At 45.5% G+C, this 23,071-nt stretch overlaps 1 protein-coding gene across 2 annotated transcripts in view; it reads right to left on the bottom strand.

Moving 5' to 3' along the window:
- The window catches only part of NLRC5 (NLR family CARD domain containing 5), a 56,798-nt gene that overhangs the window by 31,623 nt on the left and 2,104 nt on the right, over nt 1–23,071 (bottom strand). For both annotated transcript variants that reach the window (XM_069793955.1, XM_069793954.1), the window contains exons 2-11: nt 21,629–21,793; nt 20,790–21,090; nt 17,988–18,050; nt 14,510–14,575; nt 11,492–13,247; nt 9,575–9,658; nt 9,116–9,199; nt 8,947–9,030; nt 7,160–7,249; nt 6,231–6,281 (exon numbers count right to left, since the gene is read on the bottom strand). In XM_069793955.1, coding sequence (XP_069650056.1) covers nt 6,231–6,281; nt 7,160–7,249; nt 8,947–9,030; nt 9,116–9,199; nt 9,575–9,658; nt 11,492–13,247; nt 14,510–14,575; nt 17,988–18,050; nt 20,790–21,090; nt 21,629–21,634 — 2,585 coding nt within the window. In that variant the 5' untranslated portion in view covers nt 21,635–21,793. The remainder of the gene's footprint in view (nt 1–6,230; nt 6,282–7,159; nt 7,250–8,946; nt 9,031–9,115; nt 9,200–9,574; nt 9,659–11,491; nt 13,248–14,509; nt 14,576–17,987; nt 18,051–20,789; nt 21,091–21,628; nt 21,794–23,071) is intronic.

Genomic DNA, 23,071 nt, shown 5'->3' on the forward strand with positions numbered 1-23,071 from the left:
GCAAGCAGCAGGCCTCAAGGACGCAGCGAAGGCTAACTGTTGCTACAAAGTTTGATGAAACAAGCACAAAGAGCTAAACAAGATGGGCCTACGTGACCGAAAGCAGGACACCTGGCAAGACAAAGACAGGAGGAATCGTTCGCGTGATCAGAAGACCTTATCCAGTTGAACTATTGCTTTAGGCGCGTGGACAACACATGTTAACCAATCAGTAGATGGCTTGCGCATGGCTATGGTACATAACCAAGTGTTACGCAGCAATTAAACGGAGAAATCGCTTGATCCACAGTATCTGTGTTGGTCCGTTTCTCCCCAGGGCGAGACCCTGGCGATGCGTCGTTTCTCCTAGATTGTCGCGACGGGAAAGCGCGGCAAGTGGTGACCCCGACGTGATCGCAGGCGCGGAGTGCGCGAGGAGCGCGGAGTGTTTGTTGTGCCTGGCCAGGCGGATAGGAGAAAGCCTTTGGGGCGACCCTGCCGGTGACGATGGCATCCATCGGAACGATTATTCAGGTATTAAAGGCGGTAGGCAGGGAGGTGGACTGTGGAGTGCGTAGGGCTCCAGTCACGAACCTCACCCAGTGGATGATACAACGGGGCTTCATAGTAAAGCCGGGAGAGTTGTTTGATGCGTCGCGGCTGCAGGCTGCGCGCGAGGAGTTAATGGAAGAGTGTCTGAGTGGGAAAAAAGGAGCTGCAGATAAGCTCGCAGCCCTGGGTTCAGTGTGACAGTGTTGAGGAAAGGGAGGGAGGCGAAGGCGGTTTGGATGGCGGCTACAGCGGCCTTACGAGGGGAAGAGGTCAATTCCGTAGATTTACAAGCTGATAAGGAAAATGAAAGTGAACAGGAGGTGTCAGGGGGGAAGTGTTGAAGGAGCAGGGGGAGAGGCTGGAAAAGGCGGAGGGTATTTCGGATGCATTGGCGTTTCCAATTTCTCGTGGGCAAGCGGGGGATCTTCCTTTTGGATATCCACCCCTTCCCCCGCCAGGGTTGTTTTCACATGAGGCGGAGGACCCGCCTGATCGTGTCCCGCCGGTACCGGCGCGGGCGGCGGCGGCGGCCCCCGGCAGTGAGTGGTACAGTCACGGGTCCTAGTGCACCACCGATGTCTTTGACAGAGGTAGATCCAAATGAAAAAGAAAATCACGTTAGAGGGAAGTTACAAGCGGACGCAGTTCCATTGCCAGACTCGGACGAGGAGGTCGTGTCAAGACCGGGACAGAATCAGATCACAGAGGTAGTGGAGATTTTGGCGAAATTGAGAAATTTAGCAGCAAATATTGAACAGACAGTGCAGCATGCTCAAGGTGGTGTAGATCGTGCAGCACAGCCTCCAGTGTTTACGGATTGGAAATTAACAGCAAAAAAGTGTGTCTTAGAGGGTGTTGATTTCAAACCTTCAGATGAAGGGGGAGCGTTAGTGTGCCCGTTGTTAATTACTCCCGATGGACCGAGATGGCAACCATTAGATTATAAGTTGGTGAAGGAATGGCAGATAAGTTGTAGAGATGATGGATTGAATGGCCCAAGGACGCGAGCTCTGCTAGATGTGATTTATACTCAGCCGTTGTTACCATTTGACTCGAGACAGTTGGCGCGTGCAGCACTCCCGGCACCTTTGATGTGCCTTTGGGAGCAGGCATTTAAGGAAGAGGCAGAAGCAGTTGTGTTAGATGCTCTCACTCCAGGACACAATTTGGCAGGAGTTACTATGGAGCAGTTAGTAGGGACCAGACGGCATGCGGCCCCTCAGAATCAGGCTGGATTGCAAGGTCGGGTGATAGTGGCTTCTTCAACTTGTGCCAGGAATGCGTTTGCAAAGATCGGGAAGTTTGAAAAAGAAGAGAGTACCATATACAAAGGTTGTTCAGAGAATTAATGAACCGTATCAGGATTTCTTAGAACGTTTGCAAAAGGCAGTTGAGGTGGCGGATATACCAGACAAGGTTAAGCCAGTTCTTGCAAAAGAGCTAGCTCGCACTCAAGCAAATGACCAAACAAAGCAAATTTTAATGCAGTTGCCAGCAAAAGCTTCAGTAGCAGATATGATTAAACGAGTATTGGAAGCAGAGGCTCAAACTGCAGTGACACCTGTGGTTACAGAGGTTGCAGCTGTACTGTGCAGTCGAACAAATAACAGCCGGTGTGGGTGGACCAGTGGCCCCTTCCTCAAGAGAAATTGTCTCAGCTACGACTATTAATACAGCACGAAGTGGAAAAAGGACATTTAGTCCCAACCACCAGTCCATGGAGCTGTCCTGTTTTTGTCATCCAAAAGAAGTCAGATGCCTGGCGTCTTTTGCATGACCTTAGGGCAGTCAATGCTGTTCTTGAGGACATGGGACCTTTGCAACCAGGCCTGCCTTGGCCATCCATGTTACCCCAAGACTGGCCAGTCGTGGTAACTGACATAAAAGACTGTTTCTTTTCTATTCCACTCCATCCAGATGATCAACCCAGATTCGCAATGACAATCCCGACAATCAACAATCAAGAACCAGTACAACGCTATCATTGGACGGTGTTACCACAGGGGATGAAAAATTCCCCAACTCTGTGTCAGCGGTTTGTTTCTCGCGCGTTGCGTCAGTTTCAAGATACACATCAGAATTGGGTCCTGTACCATTATATGGATGATATTTTGTTATGTGGGGAGGGAGACATTAACACAACCTTAAAACACTTGATTCAAGTTCTTAAAGAACACGGTCTAGAAATAGCACCTGAAAAGGTACAGAAAACTGCTCCAGTGAAATATTTGGGTACACTCATTCAGAGGCGGGCGGTCCAACCTCAAAAACTGCAAATTGAACACCAAGCATCAACCCTACATGCCCTACAAGTGCTGGTTGGTAATCTGCAATGGTTAAGACAGTTTATTCCTATTACACACACAAATTACAACCCTTGTTAACAGATTTAGCAGGAACCCCAGATGTCGCAGCTCCTCGAACGTTGACAAGTACACAAAAAGCTGTGTTACAGCAAATAGCTACTAAATTAGCTCACAGGAGTCTCAACCGTTATACCCCGGAAGTCCCACTAGAATTACATATAACCATGCAACAAGAAGGAGCAAACAGACTGATATATCAATTTATCGGTTCACGGGTATGCCCTCTGTTGTGGCTATATACCAGTTAGCCAAAACAAGCCGCACCACAATTTTTAGTGGCATTATCAGATGCGATCTCTCGAGGACAACGGCAAACGCAGCAGTTATCTGGGAGAGATCCTAAATTTATTTCAACATCTGTCAGTCCCCGTAATTTTGAACAATTAATAATGTTTGATATGTGTTTGCAAGCAGCCTTAGCAGGATTCATGGGACAAATTATCTCAGCTAGGGGTGACCCTCTCATTAAAAGCCTTTTATCGTTGACCTTTAAACCACAAACACCCATTTCAGAAAAACCCCTCCAAGGCCTTACAGTATTCACTGATGCCTCTGGAGCGACCCAACAGGCAGCTATGGCCTGGTTTTCTGACAACCGATGGCATACCAGAACTTGGAAAAGTCAAGGTTCGGTTCAAATTCTGGAACTACATGCAGTATTAACCACTCTAACTACTTGGACTACCACCCCTTTAAACATTGTCACAGACAGCAAATATGTATATAGTTTAACACAACGATGTAAACAAAGTTTGCCAAGAGGGACTGGGCCTGCTCAGGAACTCTTGTCAGTTTTAGAAAAAAGACAAAGCCTTGTATTCTTTGCACACATTAATAGTCACACACAGATACCGGATGCCTTAACGGAAGGAAATACTCATGCAGACAAAGCAGCAGGAAACCTCATTCAGTCAGCAGGTATTCCCATTTTACAACAAGCCAAACTTTCTCATGAATTTTTTCATCAAGGAGCAAAAGCCCTAGCAAAGCAATTTCGGCTACCCTTGTCTGATGCTCGAGCAGTGGTTGCTTCTTGTCCACATTGTCGTCAAACTAACTCCTGGACATGGGGAATTAACCCTTGAGGTCTACAACCAAATCAAATTTGACAACAAGACATTACCATCTATGAACCTTTTAAACCCCGGAAATATTTACATGTCATTGTAGATACCTGTAGTGGTTATATCTGTCCCACTGCCGAAACTAAGAGTAATGCGACAGCCACCATACAACATATTTGTCAAGCAATCAGTGTTCTGGGGGTCCCTCAAGAGACAAAAACAGATAATGGCCCCAACTATGTCTGTTCTCGAGTTTGCGAATTTCTGAATAAATGGGGCATCACACATACAACCGGAATACCCTACAGTTCCACAGGTCAAGCAATAGTTGAGCGAGCCCATCAAACCCTGAAGACGCAGCTAGATCGTCTTAGGGAGGGGGAGAAGGTACCTGTAAGCTACCAAAATGAACTGTTAGCCAAGGCCTGCGTGGTACTAAATCATATGCCACAGGGCAATTCAGACCCATCTCAACATCACACTGCAGCACAACGACATTTTTCTGCTACGTCGTTGTCTGACCGCGCGCTAGGAGCGCCAGTTCGGTACCGAGATCCGGTCACAATGGAGTGGCAAGGACCAGTACCCATTTTACAGTGGGGGCGAGGATACGCCTGTGTCCAGACAGACAGTGGACCCAGATGGGTACCAGCCAAATGGATCCGACCGGATGTACAAGGAACCAATAAGGACTAAGATATCTGCGTGTCGTTGCAAGGAGGACTCTGTTCCATAGGGCGACTGAAAGCCTGGACACCCACGGAAAAAGACTTGGTCAATGTGACACATCGAGAGAGAAGAAGTGTACAGATGGCAAAGTTGGATGGTTCCTGTAATCCCACAGTTCATCTACCCACCGATTTTCTATATTTGACGATTTCATCACTTACTCCGGTAGGACCTTGGGTAAACAGAATGAACATACAAGCTTTAGCCTGCCTGATTTTAAAACAAGGAAATGCCACAGCTCGAGCCATCGACGAATTAGCAAATCTTCAAGAAGCAACTATGAATCAATTACAGGTATTAATTCCACCCATAGATTTCTTATTGGCCCAATTTGATGTAGGGTGTAAGCAGAACAACACCGTTTTTCCAGAATTTTGTTGTTTAGACTTTAAAAACAACACCGACACGCTGAGAACCATCAGACGACAAGCCGAGATCATTCGACAACTCTAAGATGCCATAAAGGTAGTAGGTCTTCCAGATGTTCCTGGGGATTGGTTTGGCTGGTTGAAAAAACGGGGTCTTTCCATAGTTGGGGGTCTGTGTGTTTTGGCTGTTATCTGTATGATCATTCCCTGTGCTCTAGCGCTTTTGAAAAATATGCTAGATAGAATAGTTAAGCAAACTATGCAAGCCTACATATTGTACTCACCTGTTGCAGATGAAGTCTAACTCAATTGTGCTTAGGGAGGGGGAATTGTGGGATAATTAGAAAAATAGACACATAGTGAACAAGAGACACAATGGGGCTGTTCAATCTGAGCCAGAGGCACCTGCAAGCAGCAGGCCTCAAGGACGCAGCGAAGGCTAACTGTTGCTACAAAGTTTGATGAAACAAGCACAAAGAGCTAAACAAGATGGGCCTACGTGACCGAAAGCAGGACACCTGGCAAGACAAAGACAGGAGGAATCGTTCGCGTGATCAGAAACCTTATCCAATTGAACTATTGCTTTAGGCGCATGGACAACACATGTTAACCAATCAGTAGATGGCTTGCGCATGGCTATGGTACATAACCAAGTGTTACGCAGCAATTAAACGGAGAAATCGCTTGATCCACAGTATCTGTGTTGGTCCGTTTCTCCCCAGGGCGAGACCCTGGCGATGCGTCATTTCCCCTAGATTGTCGCGACGGGAAAGCGCAGCAGTTCCCTATCAAGGAACAAGAGATTATTTCGTAGTTTCTTAATTAAGGTCAAATCCACTCTTCCCTCAAAAGTATGCACAAACAGGGAGAACACAGGAGTCAGCCAGAGAAGGAGAAAAGTCTTTTCCTTCATTCACCCTCATGTTCAACTGTTTTTCAGCAGTTTTGCAATAGAAATGCAGCACTTCAAGCTTACACAGGCACTAAGGTGCTGCCTTTGTGGAACTGGCTGGTAGGTCTGTGCAAAGGCCAGCTATTTTGGTTACCCTTCTCCTTGCTCAGGTGGATCCAGCTCTGCCAGATGCAAGGGCAGAGGCAACCAGTTCTGTTGCTGGAGTGGTTTGAATCAGCGTAACTCTGAATATAGCATAACCCCAAGTGCAGTTTCTCACCTTGGAACTTTCCCAGATGGGCCAGAAAAATATATAATCACAGTGTCCTTCCTGAAAAAGAGATCCAAACCAATGTTAGAACACAGGTGGAAGGATGCCATTTCTTTAGTAGAGGTGCTCAGTAAGGACCAAAGCTATTGCCTGGATGCTAAAGAGGGCCTTGACATCTGCCATGCTAGCACATTGACACAGGCAAGCAATCAAGCAGCAATGTGGCAAGAGGGCAGCAGGACACTCTGCATGTTGAACTGGGGCTGCAGTACAGACAAAACAGTAACATGATTAAGAAGACTGGGCTGGGATTTTTTTCTTTTTTTTTGCAAGACCAGCAGTTTGTTGGAAAGAGGTTCAGTAGAAACTCCAGTCCAGCAAGAAAAATAAGAAAAATCTGTACGCAACTGACTTCCCTTGAGTTACACCAAGGATTAATCTTGCTTGTTAAACTTACATTGTAAGACAACCATAAGAGCTAGGATTTAATAATTTTACCCTTTCTCTGTCATCCTGGACCTATGAAAACACCAAAACCTGTAATTTAAAGGAACATAGAGCTAGAGCTACTTAAATCCACATCTCTTCAGTAAACTTAGCTGATTTATAGCAAATTTATGCTATCTAGTAAAGAATTTCCCAGTTGATATATTGCAGAGCTTAAAAGAAAGTTTAAATTCTGTTACATAAGAAGAAATATTACACCTTGCAAATCAATTTACAGACCAAGGATAAAATGACCTACTTAAAAAATACAAAGTCCATAATATGATGAATTCAAATTTTGTTTCAAACAGAAAACAAAAAGGATTAAAATTAATTTTTGTTGGCTTTGATTAGCCAAAAATTAAGCTGTAAAACAGTGTCCATTTACAAAGTCAGCATCTAAAGAGACAACATATTTGCTTTTGTAACAGCTCTCATACATTGATTGATACCTGACACGCAGCTCAGTAGCATTTTGACACATGACGACTTCCTTTGCCAAAAGGAGAACAGCATTCAAGGAAAGATCGTTGCTGCTCAGACTGTGAACATGAGGAAAAACAACACTTCAGCTGCTGGACCCAACAGCATGCTCTTTCGTTACACAAATGCCCTCTGCTCTGCACCCAAACACCCTGAAGAACACATTCTTTTAGTTAGGGGATTTCTCCAAAACTTTAGAACTTTGTGTTTAGGACCCAACAAAAGCACTATCACATCACAGTTCTTCCCTGCAAGCTAAAGCTCCCATGAATTTAGAATTAGCAACACTTCCTCTATGTGCAACAGATGAATCATTAATCAGTTTTGGGTTAGGTAGGAAATGTCCTTTATAACTGTATGATTACACAACTGACCCACACTGCAGTTAAACTCTTGCTATAACAAATCCAATTTAAGTATGGCATATTAAAGTAGTGTGGTCTAAACCCTCACATTTAAAACACCCCTGAAGACACAATACTAGCAACCACCTCTAAGGATTTATTCTTTAATTGCACGTTTATTCTGTTTCATTACTTGTTGAACCTCATTAAATATGAAACATAAGGTCTTGCTTCTAGAAATTCTCTGCTTGTTCTCAGGGCCACAGAGCATCATTCCTGTGAGCCTGAAAGGAATCATCCACAACAGCAACACCGTATGTGTGTAATAGAAATGTGTGAAGGAATGAAGCTTACAAGTTGCACTGGCTTCCTACCTTTTCCATACAATGAGCTGTGTCACTGGGGACAGGCTAGCATTTCCCACAAGCTGTTATCCAGTGTGCCCAGGAAAGCAGAGGAGCAGGTACCTTCCCCCTTTCCTCCCTTTCTACCATGCTTTTAAACACTTCTAATCATACTGCAAAGCCAGTAATTAATTCCTGGGTGGGATCCAGCAATAACTGCAGGTATTTTGGATTCACCTGCTTGCACCTGGGGGTATATGGAAGACCTTTAAAGGCAGTCACTCCCTCTTAACTGGGGTAGGCAGGCAGTGCTGTGGCTTTGACTTCTGGCAGGGGCAGCACAGCTTTGTGGCTATCCCTCTCCTGTAATGCAAACTACACTGAGACTCCAACACTTGCAGCAGTTCTGCTCTGCTCTGCTTTGCCTGCTGCTGCTTAAACTGCCCCTGCTAGCTTTTCAAAGGCTTTAAAGCCCTTCACGAATCGGGCTGGGTCTCTCCACCTAAAAAGATGCAGATCCATGCTGGGAATTTTCCTAGTGGTCAGTCCCTCTCATTCAGCACTGTACTGTTACAGGAGTGTTAGAAGAAGATGTACAGGAGAAGAGGGCTTACAAAAAGGCTGGGAAGACAGGGATGGAGCCATCCTCTGCTATGCAGAGGTGAGGCATCTCAATCTGAACCTGATCAAGGGGAAGAGAGGTGAGGAGGCAGAAGAGGGAAAAAGTCATGCCAGGCACCAAGCTAAACACATGCACTGTAATTCCTCAAGAGGTGTCAGTGGTGCCAGGACTCCTTTGAGATTATTTTAAAACACCTGGTTAAGAACTGCAAGGTTGAGTCTATCTCAAACTGAGCCAGGCCTCCAGCACAGCCCTGCTTGCACTTAGATGACTGTGCCTCCGCTTAGTGCCCCACATGTCCCCCACTAGCATCTCTAAGAGCAATTGTCACCCCTTACAGAGACATCCAGCAACTCTGCTCTGATGAGGATTTAAACTCTCTCTGATGCTATGCTTCGCTTCATAGTGGCTACCATTTTTAATAGGTTTAAGCCATTTTTACTCACTCTATTTTCTTCAGCTTTTCCATTCTGGAAAACAGGTCCATCACCCTCTTCACCTCCGGATCTCGTATCCGATTGTCCTGCAAGCTGCACACAGATTCATTCACATTAGTACCCCAGGCCCCCAAGGAATGAGTGTTTGATTTGAGGGTCACTGTCACAACACACTCACTTTATTTCCTCAAGCTGAAGGCACTGTGATGAAGCCTGGACCAAGTTAGTCATCCCCTCAGCTGTCATGCTCCCGCCTGTCAACCTGGAAAAAGAAAGAATCATTCAAACCAAGCAGATGGAGGACTAGCATCCCGTGCAGTGCCTGGCAAGCCTGTCTCAGATGTGTGCCTGCACTGCACTCCCAGCACACCAACACAGAGAGGAGGTGGCCTGACTCTGCCATCTGCAACCAACTTTATACTCCTTTCCAAGCACGGCAATGCAATACTTCTCTTGATACTAGCATAAACCAAGAGCCACACATATCTGTGCTGCTCTGCATAGCACTGCATTACTCTCTATACAGTGCTGCACAGAGCAGATCAGCCTTGAGTGAGCCGATGTAATTAAAGTGCAAGATAGAAACAGAGGACAGACAGGAAGAGAGAAGACTCTGACCTTACAAGCAAAGACTTACTCTAATTTCTTCAGGTTCCCCATTCCTTGTAAGCTCTTCGAAAGAGCAGCAGCAAAGTCATCACCACATCTCCTACTACGAAAGCTAAAACATGAAGAAAAGGGAAAAAGCATAAAAACTGAAATAAGCTAGCCCACAGTGCAGGTTAAAACACAATTTAAAAAAAAAAAGCCTTGAATTTCTTTCTTAACAGCCATTGTATCATGTTCTTTTTTGCAGCATCTTTATCTTTTCAAACATCTGTTTTAAAAAAACCCAAACATTAAACTCACATATCAACTGCAAATATCTCAAGAGATGGCTTCTGCCTTTTGGTACAGTGACACCATGTGTAAGTGCTGCCACAGATGAAGAGTCAGCCCTATTGCATGTCCCACCAGAGTAACGACCCTGGAGACAAGGGAGGTCACACATGGGCAAACCAAACTCATACAAACAGAGAGTGGCTAACAGCTCCTGTGTGATGAGGTGCTGAGTTACAAGAGGGTTGATTTCAGGCCAGATACTTTACATTTGGGTGGCAGAGTAGCCAGAGTTGTCAAAAATATAAAAGACACAAGGTTTTTAGGGATAGTACCTCTTTTATAGAAGGAACTGGTGGTGTTGGAAAAAAACAGACAAACAGGTATGCTTTCAGGTACACAAGCTCTCCTTTGAATCAGTTGCAGAATGTACTGATTATGGGATGTATTGGTACAAAGTACCCTGGGTCGCATGTCTTCCATAGCATGTTTGGGGGCCATGAGAGCAGAAACCCACCTATGGCCCTGTTGCCCTAAGTGCCTCCACTACCCTCCCCTAAACCAGAGGGAGTCAGGAACAAGCTGCAGAGGTGCAGTGGGATGATGGACATGGCCCATGGTCATTAGGAACATGCTTGAGGCAATGCTTCTTCTTTAGACAGGTTCTGTACAAGCAACATGCAGCTGAAACGCTTGGGGTCCCACTGCCCTTTGCCCACCCTTCCAAGAGAGAGTACTCAGAGTGCTAGTATCCTGCGGTCCATAAACAAAAGCAGGCACGAACTTTAATGTGTATGAACTGAGGAATAACCCCCCAAAATCCCCTGTTCTGTTCTCCTAATGCAAGGGAACAGCCCAACCATCCTCAGGCAGCTGCCTAATCTGCTCTTGGAAAGCAGAGGACTCTGTGCACTGCCCTGTGCCTGCATTAGAGTTAGGATGTATCATCAGAAAGCTTTTCTAACAGTACATTAAATGGTATTCCTATTCTTCTTAATGGAGGCAGACAACAATCGATTACTGTCCTTTTTACAATGATATCAATATCCAGGAATAGCAATTTTTATGTCTCTGTTTCTGCTCCTCTGCTTCACAGCAGACATCATTCCCTTCAGGTCAAGGTAATTCTCACCCTGGCTGCTCCCCATCTTCTCCACATCAGTAAACTCTACACATGTTCCCCTAAGTCAAATACAGAATGAGACCCATTCCGCAACAGGATCCCAAGAGATCCTCCCTGAAAAGTGCTTCCAGCATTACAGCAAAGCACTGATAGAGAGCACCTGAGAGTGCAGTTGTCACCTCCTGTTCATCTGGTTTATGGTGATTTCACTTAGATCACAACTTTTCCATTTTCTTGCAGGATTCACCCTGCCTTTGTATTGTCAAGAAATGCCTATCATTTTCTCTCTTATCTACTACACTAGTTAGACTGTTGTTTGATTGTTTTAATCAAAACGTACAAAAAATACAGCCAGAATGGATTTATCACCTTAATATCCTTCAATCACTCATAAATTTATTTCATAAATTTCTTCAGTATCAAAGTTATGCTGTTCAGATCAGAATTTCTCACATCTTCCTTCTCTCACTTCTAAAACAAATACTAGGCTTGCCCCTCCAACCCCTTAGCCCTTCTCTCCACCCACCAGCTCACAGCACTCAGTGTGTTTACCTCAAATGCTCTACATTTTCACAGCCGGCCAGAACCTCCAAACAGTCAATATCCATGAGACATCCTGCAAAATCCAAGTAAGTCAAATGCTGGCCCGAGTTCATGACAAAAACCAAAGCCGACATGTCCAGAGGTGTCAGTCTAAAGTTTTTAAACTCATACTTGAAATTCAGCAGGCTCCCAATGTGCTGGGCTACTTTGAGGTCTTGCGTTTCAAACGTGCAATGGCAGAGCTCAATCACCTTAGGCCCTGTCAGATGAGTGGCTGCCAGTTTCTTGAGAGACTGCAGGATTGTGTCCTGCTTATCCTGCACCCAAGCTTCATCTTGTTCAGCTAGCAGCATGAGAAATGTCCTACATTCTTTTGATGACAAGCCTGACAGAAAGATGTGAAAACTCTCCATGAACTCGGTCTTTGCCTCATTCTTTAAAGTCCACTTTGACTTCAAAGACAACTTCTTCTTCAGGTAGTTCTTGTCCACCCTCTTACTTACCATGAGACACAGTGCTGCAAAAAACTCCTGCAAGCTCAAGTGCACAAAGGCATAGCCAGCCTCTGGGCAAGTACCATTCGTCTTCACCTCAAAGACAGTCAGCAATCCGTGTAAGGAAGCAAATTCCTTCACATGCTCTGGAATATCACCAACATAAAACACAAGCTTTTTATCCTCCAGACCTTTTAGTGCAAGATCACACAGACCCAAAATGGCCTTCCTGTTACAGTTCAGCTGAGCCTCTTCACCACCCACATGCTCTCCCTGCTGCTTGTTTATGAAGATGAGAAGCATTTTGATATAAAACTGTGTCATAGTCTGAGGAAGCTCCACACTCATCTGATGTTTACGGAGCAAATACTCCAAACAGATGCACACAACATAACACAGAGCTGGGATGAGGCACATGCTTAGGAGCTTGGTGTTGTTCTTCAGGTGAGCAATGGCTTGTTCTTTGAATGAATACCGATGAAAATAGCGGTTGACGTATTCCTCAACCTTCTCATGGTCAAATCCCCAAATTTCTGCTAGCAGATCTACTGTGTTTAGTAAGAAGTCAGGTAGTCTCTTAGGTCGGCTGGTGACCAACACTGTGCAACCAGGCAGAAGCTTCCCATGACAAAGGTCTGCAAAGAGCTTAGATATGGACATAGGGGAGGTAGGGGTTGGGCGTCCCTTAGAAGAGGATGACATGTCCATGTTAGCTGCAAACTCATCCAGCCCGTCAAAGATGATCAGCGTATGCGAGGCATTTTCCAGGAGGTACTGGAACACCGCATCAGGGCTGTCTTCTGGCTGAAGGAAAAGGTCAAACAAAAGCTCCTTCAGAGTCAATTTTCTTTTTAATAAATTCAGCTGCCGAAACTCAAACAGGAAAGTGAAGAGAAACTGAGGTAGGGCACCTTCTGCCCACTTCTGACAAATCCAGTGCATTAGCATGGTCTTGCCTGTACCTGGTTTACCAAACAAAAAGATCACCTTTGTAGTGCCTGATGGGACTACACTACGAAACAGATCTGACACTTTCATGGCTGTATCTGCACATTCTTCTGGTTTGGGAGCACTTGCCACACCCTCTCGGGGTTTATCTGTTCTCTCTTTTAAGCGGGAGGCTTTGCTCTGCTGAATGACAAGGTTGACAAAGGCTTGGTTGAAGGCCAGTGGCTGTGTTTGCTCCTGTGCTGCTGCTCCTGCTGCTCTCCTGCTTCCATATCTCTGGCGGATAGAATCGATGAGGAGATGCTGGTACTTTACAGGTGAATCTGAGAGAGAAGACAACAGAGTGAGTATGAGGGTGAAAAAGTTAGTTCTGAGCCATGACAGATCCAAAATACTACCACTTATACACAGAGAAACAATGGCCCTGATCAGAGGTTGCTCCACAGAGCTAAGTAGAGATGACAAATTTTGAACACATGAAAATAACCCATAGTTTTTCCTATTTTTTGCACAGGGGCTGAAGAAGAAAATTCAGGGAAAAGGTGAAACAGCTTTATATAAAAACTAAATCTTATTATCTCTTTAAGATGAGAATTAGGTATTAGTATATTATGCATATAATTCCCTGTTCACGCATGCTGGCCTTGTGCCATGCTTGCTCAGCTATCTGCACCTTGGGAACAGACACAGCTTTTGCTTTGAGAATTTGAGATCCCTGATGGTATCAGCATCTCTTTGTTGAAGAGAGAACAGTGGTGATCATTAAGGGTGCTCAGCACCTTCTGAAAAACCCTATCCTCACTGCTGTTAAGTTTGCTGAGTTTTGTCAACAGACAAGATCTGGCCTCCTGGGAGCACCTCCTAAAGAACTTTCCTGCATGCAAGCTTTCAGTTGAAAACTGGCTCCAGCCCAGCTGCAGCGGCCAGCTTTGCCATGCTTCCTGTGTTCCCCCACCAGACACTGGGCAGCACTGGACTGTGGACATTACAAGGGTAAAAGCAGAGGTAGATAAGGGTAAAGAAGGTCAGATGATGAAGGAGAGGATGTGGACACTGGTGTTATACAGCCTGCAGGTCTGCTCAGGCTACCCAGTCTTTCCTGGAATCACTCTGGCTCAACTTTGTCATCACTCATCTATTCAGTTATTTCTCTACTTTAGAGTGAGCTGAAATCATAAGAGTTTTCAATGTGCTAGAGAACCCGTGGAGCCTTTAGTGTGTTTGAAATTGTTGTATGTCTCCTGATTTGGTTAAAAAAAAGCAAACAATACAGGGATGACCTACAACCAAATGATTTACTGGCATATCACACTTTAAGGGAGTTCTTAGCCTGTGCCATCTGCATCCCTTCTCCTCAGGTAGATTTAATATACCTCTGAAATGGAAATGGATGCTTCTGGTTATTTGCCAGGTCCCATTGTCTGTATATTTTAGAACCTGTTGCATTAAGAGTTTATGCAACTACTAAACAAAAGTTTCCCTCAATGTGGGAGTTTGATTTCTTGGGTGTTTCTGCAAAGAAGTTAAATAGGTCCTCCCTCAGAGGAAAGCACACCACCGCTTTGCTTCTGGAACACCTACATACCTAGTCGTTGCTGCTTAACATCCTTATGACTCACAGAGTTGCTACAATGGCGACGTTGAGCAAAACCTGAAAATTGAAAAGTCAGAAACATGTCAAAAGAGCATTTTGAATGGCAGCTTATTAAAGCTGGGCAAGACTCTATAGCAAAGCATTTGGGGAGCTGAAGAGGCAAAATTGGAGAGACAAAACTATTTGCAAATTCAAGGTGAGTTTACAGAACTGCTTTCGCAAATGTTGAAGTAAAAGCAGAGGTGCATCTAGCTATAGAAAAACAGCTTGGACTGGTCCTTATGAGGCTAATCCACCCTCTTGTCCCACCTCGAATATGCTACAGCTCTCAGGAGTGACCAAGAGGTCTGGGCTGGTTTAAAGACTTTCAGTAATGAAAATTCCAGGCAATTCATTCCAACACTTCAGTTTATTTATAGAGATTTTCCTAGTGGATAACATCAGTCTTGCCTGCCACGGTGTGATCTGCTACTTCCCTGTTCTATCCACTTGAGTGTTCTTGCAGAGAAGTCAAGCAGGTCCTTCCTCTTCCCTGGGACACATGATCAGCTACAAGGATTCAACATTTATCTAATATTGGAACATGACTTTGCGCTTCACAGAGCTGTTAATATCCAAATCTTACCATTCTCAGTCAACAGCAGCTGGAACATCAGAAATAGGGAGGTACAAGCTGCTGGTGGAAGCCTGACTTTGAAAATCTTTGCAGGAAACAACATGAATTTCAAAAGGCATGTTTTGCAAGAAATGTGTTAGGTTTAGCAAATGATGCTCAGATCCTTTTACTCAATCCCCTCTTTTGCTTAGAAGTACAGTGCTAAGTAGTGCCAGAACCTTAGCAAAAGAACTATCATAACAGCCCACCAAAAAGCATCCTAGAAAACGACCCTACTGGCAGCACAGCAGCTGCTGGAAAGCAAAAAAAAAGAGGTATGTCCAATTCTGGGTTTGGCGGAGCATACAGAAGTAGAGAGAGCATTAAGGGCTACAGGCAGTCTAATCAAGACTTTCACCACAAGCACTGCAAAGTTACATAGCGCATGGAGGAAGTGGTTCTGAGCATATGAAAGAAACCTGGCAGATTTGAGACAGATAAACCAAATAGCAGTACCACATATCCCAGCAACACACTGTAGCAAATCCCACAGCCCAATTTCTTTCAATTGTTCTCCTCAGGATTTAAGGCCACCCAAACCAGGATAAGCCTGTGTGATGGACCTCAAAGAAAGGAGGAGCAGGAAATATCAATGACTAGACATATCTCAACTCCACAGAAAGTTTCCTTGTGAGCAAAGCCAGCTGCCAATTCAGCCTCCACAACGTCAACCTCCACAAGCTCAGCTGGCCAGGGAGCACTGGGTGAAGGAGCTACATATACTGATGTGAAAAGCTGCCCTGCATTTTCCAAGACTGACCACAACCGCCTCACTGGTGAGTCTTTTTGTAGGCTGGGCAGTGTATCTGCCTTGCTTTGAACACAGGAACTGCTGTTACTCTGGGGAACAGGGCAGGGACCAGCTATTTCTGGGGAACACACAAGCCACAGATTCCCTGTCTGTTTATGGTGTGCTCTCAGATGGAGAGAATGGGCAGAGCTGAGAGAGGCTTGAGTCTTTCCTTTAACTGGTCCTACTGTTGCAGATATTTTGATAAAAGAAATTAAAATCTAATTATAAAGGAGTTTGGTTTGATTAAAAAGTAGAAATTATGAAGCATAGGTATGGGAGTGTTAAGTTTGAAATGTAGCCATAGGAACTTAGGAACTTAGAAAATGTATAATGTGTAACCATAAAAATTCAAGTATTGTTTAAAATCATCTAACCACAGAAGCTTTGACAAAGATTGGTAGTCTTGTAGTGTTTGTTTTAGAAACTGAGGAAACCGTTATGGACACCAGTTTGCTGCTTGGAAACACCTGAGAGGTCAAAAAGCGGACGAATGAGGAAGACTATGAAAGACCACCAGAGGACTCCTGAAGACCACCAGAGACCTTCACTGCGCCTGCGTAAAGGACATTTACATATGCTAATGATTTCCTGGAAACATAATGAATATGTATAACCTTTCCTGGAAACCTAATGAATATGCATGAATAAGTTTTGATATAAGGTGTATTGTTTTGGTGTTCAGGTGTGCGTTGTTCGTGAGAGGACTCACCCGCGCACCCAGCCGTCAATAAAGAAGTGTCTGCTTATCTACACTAAATTGGTGTTGATAAGTTCTTTATTCCGAGTTTTTCGGCAACACTAGTAACTTTCAGCACTATTTTCAAATTTCTATTCTACCAGCAACTGGCAAGATTGACCACCTATTCACTAGGGCAGCACAGCAGCTAGCAGCAGCAGTCTGTCTGCAGAACAGAAGGGTCACTTTTGTTTTCAAGATCTGAAAACTGTATATGACACACAAGATAGATACAGTATTTGCAGTGCTGTGACTCAGAAGCAGTCTCCAAGTGAAAAGCAGAGGCAAAAGTGTCTCTGTGACCATATGAACAGCTGGAACTGCAAAGGGTAGGTTGAGAGCTACGATTTAAAATAGGTAACACCAGCAGAGACGGGCAAGGCAGGGAGTGCTCACTGCTCAGGGAGTGCAGTGCTAAAAGCCTGCCTCCGTCTGGCCAGGAGCAGGGAATGCAAACAGCAGATGCAAACACACAAGTTATAAGGTACTGAGGGAACTGGCAAACCTCAGCAAGAACCAGAGCCAGCTCTGTAAGATCAAGAGGAGCTGGGCTAGTGTTTCATTTTCTGGAAGCTGAACATCTGGTGACTGAAGAGGCAACTCAGAATTTAGCAGCTTCCAGTTATTCCAGCAGCTATTACACGAGGACCCAGGGACATTGCTCAGTGGTGGCACATACCTTCAGTATTTTCACATTGCACTAAAGGCTTCTGATGGACATTTGGGTGAGGGATGCCACTGCAAAGTGCCAGGGGAAGAGGAGGGATCTTGAAAATAAATCCCTCAAGTAACGATCTGCACTGAGTAGGAAGGCCTCAGTCCCAAATTCACACCTGAAGAAAGCCCTAGAACTACTATTATCCGTTCTTTTAAGCTCTGACAACTCTGCAATGGTTTCTGCTGGATCAACTCCTGAATAGTCTTTCTGCTCGTCCTTTAAAAGCCAAACCAACTTCCTCCACCTAGCAATGAGCAAAGCACAAAAAGCAGAGATTTTGCAGAATGGGAGGGAGATTCTCTTGGCTAGAGAAACTAAAATGACCAAGTTCGTTAGCAGAGTCAGGGCCAACAAGACTCTTCTGAAATTCAGGGAGAGAAAACAAAACAGGGGAGGTTCATCTGGAAAGCACCAAGAAGAGAAAAATCAAACCTGAAGTTGCAGTGGCTTCCCCACACCTTGCCAGCGCTGTGGCCAATACGTGGGACATTTGTAGCCCTGCCCAGCCCATGGGCAGAGAAGATAAACTCCAAGTGCATAGCACCCCAGGGTCTCTTCCAGCCTTACCTTTCGGCACAGACGACCAGGCACTCACATCTGTGTGTGCTTCTTGCTCCTGGCTTAAGTTACCTAAAGGAGTTGGATTGGAAATGAAATACAGTTACTGCGAGCATCCTGCTCTTGAAATCTGGGGTGCTGCTGGCCAAAGTCAAAGGGCAAGCAGCTCGGGACACACACAGTGGTACAAACCAAGACTCAGTATAAGGGCTGAGGCAACACAGCCAGGTTTCAAGCTCCCTGACTGATCTTTTCCTTTCAGATTGCTCTAAAATACAGTTAGCCTCTGCTTTCAAGGGAGGAATGAAACAACTTGTCTCTATGATACATAAAAACTCAGAGCATGGGCGGCTTTGGCTGATCTAAAACCACACCACAGCCAAAAGGGAAGCCTTAGTCTTCCCCATTCCTGCAAAGGAGGAATTTCTGTGGTGAAACTGTTGGCAGTCAGTTAGCAGCCCAGTCAAGGGCCTTTTCTGACTCACTGCATGGCTCAAGCTGCCACAAAACCCCACTCAGCACAGCCAGCCCCACAGACAACATTCACAGAGCTTCAGAGGCAGATCCTGCTCAGGCCACACAGAAGTCCGCATACCACCAGGACTCTTCTGTTCAGATAAACTCATTCCTGAAAGCATTGCTCTCCAAAATCAGATGGGAAGCCTTCATACAGTAATTCCTCTCACTGTCATTTCCAGTGTTTCCCAGTGCAGGCCAGTATTCTGGTATTTCTAGCTCTAGCATCAGCATGAAGCAACAAAGAACAAGGCTCCAAATGGGCAAATGTGCTGCACCACAGCCTCATGCAAAATCCATTCAACAGCTCAAGTATCCTGACTCTTGCCCTATGTGCCATGTAAAGCAAAGTAAGACAGTTCTGCTGCTGGAAGACTCAATCACGCTATTTCTCCACTACTCATCCCGAGCACTGCTTGGGCTGCCCCTCAGGTTGGTTTTAGCCCACATCAGTTCTCCAGTCCCGCTCACCATGCAGACAGAAACTCTTTTCCCTAGGAGTCATTTCAGCTAAGGCAATCTAATGGTTAATCTTGCCTAACCTAAGACTGCTTCACTACTCTAAAGTGTGGTCGTGTATCGTCCTTCTCCAAAACACCAACTCCTGCCCTTGGGACAGCCCCTACAACCATACAGCTATGCAGAGGGTCAAGGTTAACTGAAAGCCACCCTGAGAGGAAAACCAAAAGCAATTCACCTTCAGAAGGATCAGTGATGCCAAACTGTCAATACTACAGTTAAATCAGCATAAGCCAACTCCGAAACCTTAAGAGACATCTTCTTTTATGATATGCCACAGCATTAAAAGGCTGAAATCTGTTTCAGCTTCAGTCCCAAGAGAAAGTCCCCATCAGTCCTTGCTCTCTGTTGCTTGCCTGGTCTTTCCCCCATTTCAACTCTGCAAAAGTAACTGCTGCTGCATGTCCTTACCAAAGGTTACCAAGTAACAACAAGTTACTGCAAGCAGGATGTAAAAGACAGTACCATTGAGAAGGATTCATTGTGTAAGATTTCCTGTGAAGTATGATGTTAACCAAAAAGAATTAATAACCAAATAAGTAACCCAGTAAGGGAGAGGTGCAGCTTAGCTGGTGCCACAGGCTTTCATAAAGGAGAGCACGTGCACACTGTGTGTATAGTCTGCAACATAACACGCAGTGTATTGACTGCACTCTTTATGGATCACATTATTTTCTCTAAAGCCACTGCCTCCAGCTGCTAATAAGAGACATGGGGAAGGGGTTTTCTTGTGGTATGAGTATTTTAAGACTTCTGTATTTCTCACCTTTCTGGATCAGGAGAATAAAAAATAGCAATTAAAAAAACCACAGAACAAAAGGTAGAATTTTTTTCTTCTTCAATTAAATCTATCAAAAAAATTCATCTCAGCTTTATTTGAGAGCAGGTGCACAATTTTTACGGGTTTTGGCTTTTTATGTCTAATTTTTTTTACCTCCACTTACATTTCTAAGCCAAAAGTTGTGCTTCCAAGAAAAAAATAAAACAAATTTCAGCAGTTTCAAAACCCTCGTTCAAGAAATCTGGAAGAGAAAACATGGCAAAATAAGCTTTCTCACCGAGAAATATGGACTGAAGCTAAATTTTCTGATTAAGAAAACCATTGCCATCAAGAAACTCCTGAGCTACTATTGCATCAATGTTTTCTCTCTCACAGCTATTGTGACGCTCTCCACTCTCACAAAAAGCAGACAGGAATCCCTACAGCACATCACACCTTTTTCCCCACATTTCAAATAGACTTAATTAGTGTCTCAAAAACACTATTTTCTCTCTGGGCAAAGTGACTTTGTCCTGGGGGACACTTCCAATTCGGGAATCCAGATGATATGACCATGCAGGTTCCCACAAGGTCCACAGAACCCTCCATCCTCAAATCATGCCAATTCTTATTGAGAGAGCAAAGAAAGTGCCCACCAACACCAGCAAGGTGTAGCAGCAGTGAAAAAGCACATCTGAAAATGTGAACTATTGCTATTTGCTGGCAATAACTATTTTTGGAGGGACTGATCTTATTCCAGAGATTATGCTGAAAGACAGACAGGGTGAACCAGAAGGAAAGTCAGATCATTTTTTAAATGAAGTGGCTTGGTTAAAAAGGCTTGTAGTTGCCTGGACACCATGGAGAGGACTGCCACCTCTCACTGACGAGGCACTGACCATGAAAGTGAGAGCACTGGTGGTCTCACTGCCTAGACCGGTCTGTTGGCTATGGGAGGCCAAGGCATTGGCTGTGTTTGGATACAGTCCAGAGGAAGCTGTCCCGATCTCCATTACCTTCTCCCGCAGAACTTAAGAGCAGTATCTCCAGATCCAGAGGGAGGTTGCACTCCATGCAGAGGGACTGTGCAAACTGTTTCCAGGTGGCAGGACCAGCCTTCTCCAGCAGGTCAAGGAGCACTGAGACTTTTTGTTTGTGGTCGGTGATGCCATCCAGGCCATTCAGGACCATCCCCGGGAGGAAGCGCTGGGAAGTCGTGAGCAGCCAGTTGGGATGGTGACTGAGGAACTCCAATAGTTGGGGGCGGGCATGTACTATGGCTGCTTCCAGGTCTAGATCATCATTCTGAAATGGGGGCTAGAGGGATGAAACCAGAAAGGGTAGCAATGGGCATAGGCGTGAGAGATGTTCACCCACACAGCCCTGCTGTTGAACAGCCAGCACAGCCCTTGATGACTTGATCTGCTTTTCTACCCCAGAATTTATCTGCCTTACTCTCACAGTGTTGTGTGGCAAATCCCAGCCCAGCCATGATACAGTGCAAGGACCGCAGTGCTTGTCTGCACAGTGCCTAATGCAGCGGTACTGCAAGGGACAGGAGCAAATGACAGGAGTCAGTCTCTCTGGCATCAGCCAGGGAGAAGATCTGTTGACATCTGTATTGCTGCAGTGGCCATGTGCGAAATATAACATCTCAGGCACTTTCCACATGCAGCAGGACCTCTGGGGAGGCGTACTACTCTAAGAGCAAGTTATTTCCTTACACAAAGGGCGAGGCAGCTGTTCTTGCTGCTCGTTTTGTGGGGATGAACAACTCATTTCTGCTTTGGTAACACTGTCACCCTCCACTGCCACTTCCTTCCCACGGCAAGGCCATACACATACGGTCTCCTACCTGCATTGTTGTGTTGTCAGCCTCTATTCAGTTGTCAAGTGCAAAGGTGGCTTCTCCTCCATACCCTGACAAGGAACTGATCTGCTGGTGGCAGTGGTTCAGCATACAGCGACATCCCAAGGCATGGTGCATGCCTATATGCAGTTGCCTCACTTGGTGCGGTGCCTAGGGATAATAACAACAGAGCAAGATGTAGATATGAAAGTCACACCCGAAAAACTATGAAAAGCTGATCTTCTTAGGCTACATAGCTCTTGCAAGAGTTTCAGGTGCAGGGGCCTGAAAAGGCCACCAGTGCCACTGCCAGCCCCACCACCTCTCAGCAGAGATGGCAAAGAGAAGTCACTCTCCGCACTGCAGCTGGCGCTGGCTGGTGTCCAACCACTCCTACCACAGGGAAAGGGACGAGGAAAGCGATTACCATCCTGGATGCCTCCAAACTTCCAACAGCAGAGCCCCAGCCCAGGCTGCAGCAGCATCAGGACCGTGCTATCTCCAGCAGACAACTGCCTACGCTGATGTTGAAAGCCAGCTCCAACTACAACTACCATCACCATGTTTGCAGAAAGGCTGAGAAAGAGAATACACAGGGAGCAGCCTCCGTGCTCCTCGCCCCCGCAACTACTTGTCTTCTTGTCTTGCATCTAGAGAGGGCAGTCCTTACAGATCCAAGACTGCTGCACTCTGTGTGGTGTGGGAAAAATTCCCACAGCTGCTGTAACACCTGAGTTTACATGGGGTGAGGACAGGACAGTGACCAACCCAGTTCAGCAAAAAGCCGGTAATGCTGTTGAGTGGTAGCATCCTGTTGGGTAGAATAATTTCATCCCTAATGAGGCTGGTGTACACAGTGCCGTTCCCCAGTAACTGCCATTTTCTGAGCAAACACCTTCCCAACCCAACAGCAGCAGCCACCCTACCACCACCAGGATGGACGGACGGGGGAAGTTGTGCTGCAGAGCCCACCTGCTCTAGCGTTCACCCCTCACTCCCCAGACATGCTCTCCACACTGACCGTTCAGGTATCTACACTAAAAGTAAGCCACAGGCCTTCAGGCTTTTTATTTTTCCCACCTTCTTGACCTGGCCAAGGAGGAAAGTGGGAGATTTCTATAGAGCCAAGGGAAGAACTCAAAACAGAAGTGGAAGACAGAAGGGCACTCTGATGGAAAGAGCCAAGAACTTGCCATCTGAGCAGACACAATTCCTAGTTCATCAGAAAGTTATACTTGTGCTGGAGTGACCTCACAGCAGAGCCATGCCACTCCCTGGAGCACATTGCGTGGAATGAACATCACCTCCCCACATCACTGCTGGGCATGGCGTGCACCTGTAAGCTGAAGACAAACCAAAAAGCAGGCGGCAGGTTGGAGCACTGGAGGCAAGATTGCTCAAGATGTTTGTCCTGCTCATGTTTAAGAGGATACCCCTTCCCCATAACCC

The sequence above is a fragment of the Haliaeetus albicilla genome, chromosome 10 (assembly GCF_947461875.1).
Source record: "Haliaeetus albicilla chromosome 10, bHalAlb1.1, whole genome shotgun sequence".
Classification (NCBI taxonomy): domain Eukaryota; kingdom Metazoa; phylum Chordata; class Aves; order Accipitriformes; family Accipitridae; genus Haliaeetus; species Haliaeetus albicilla.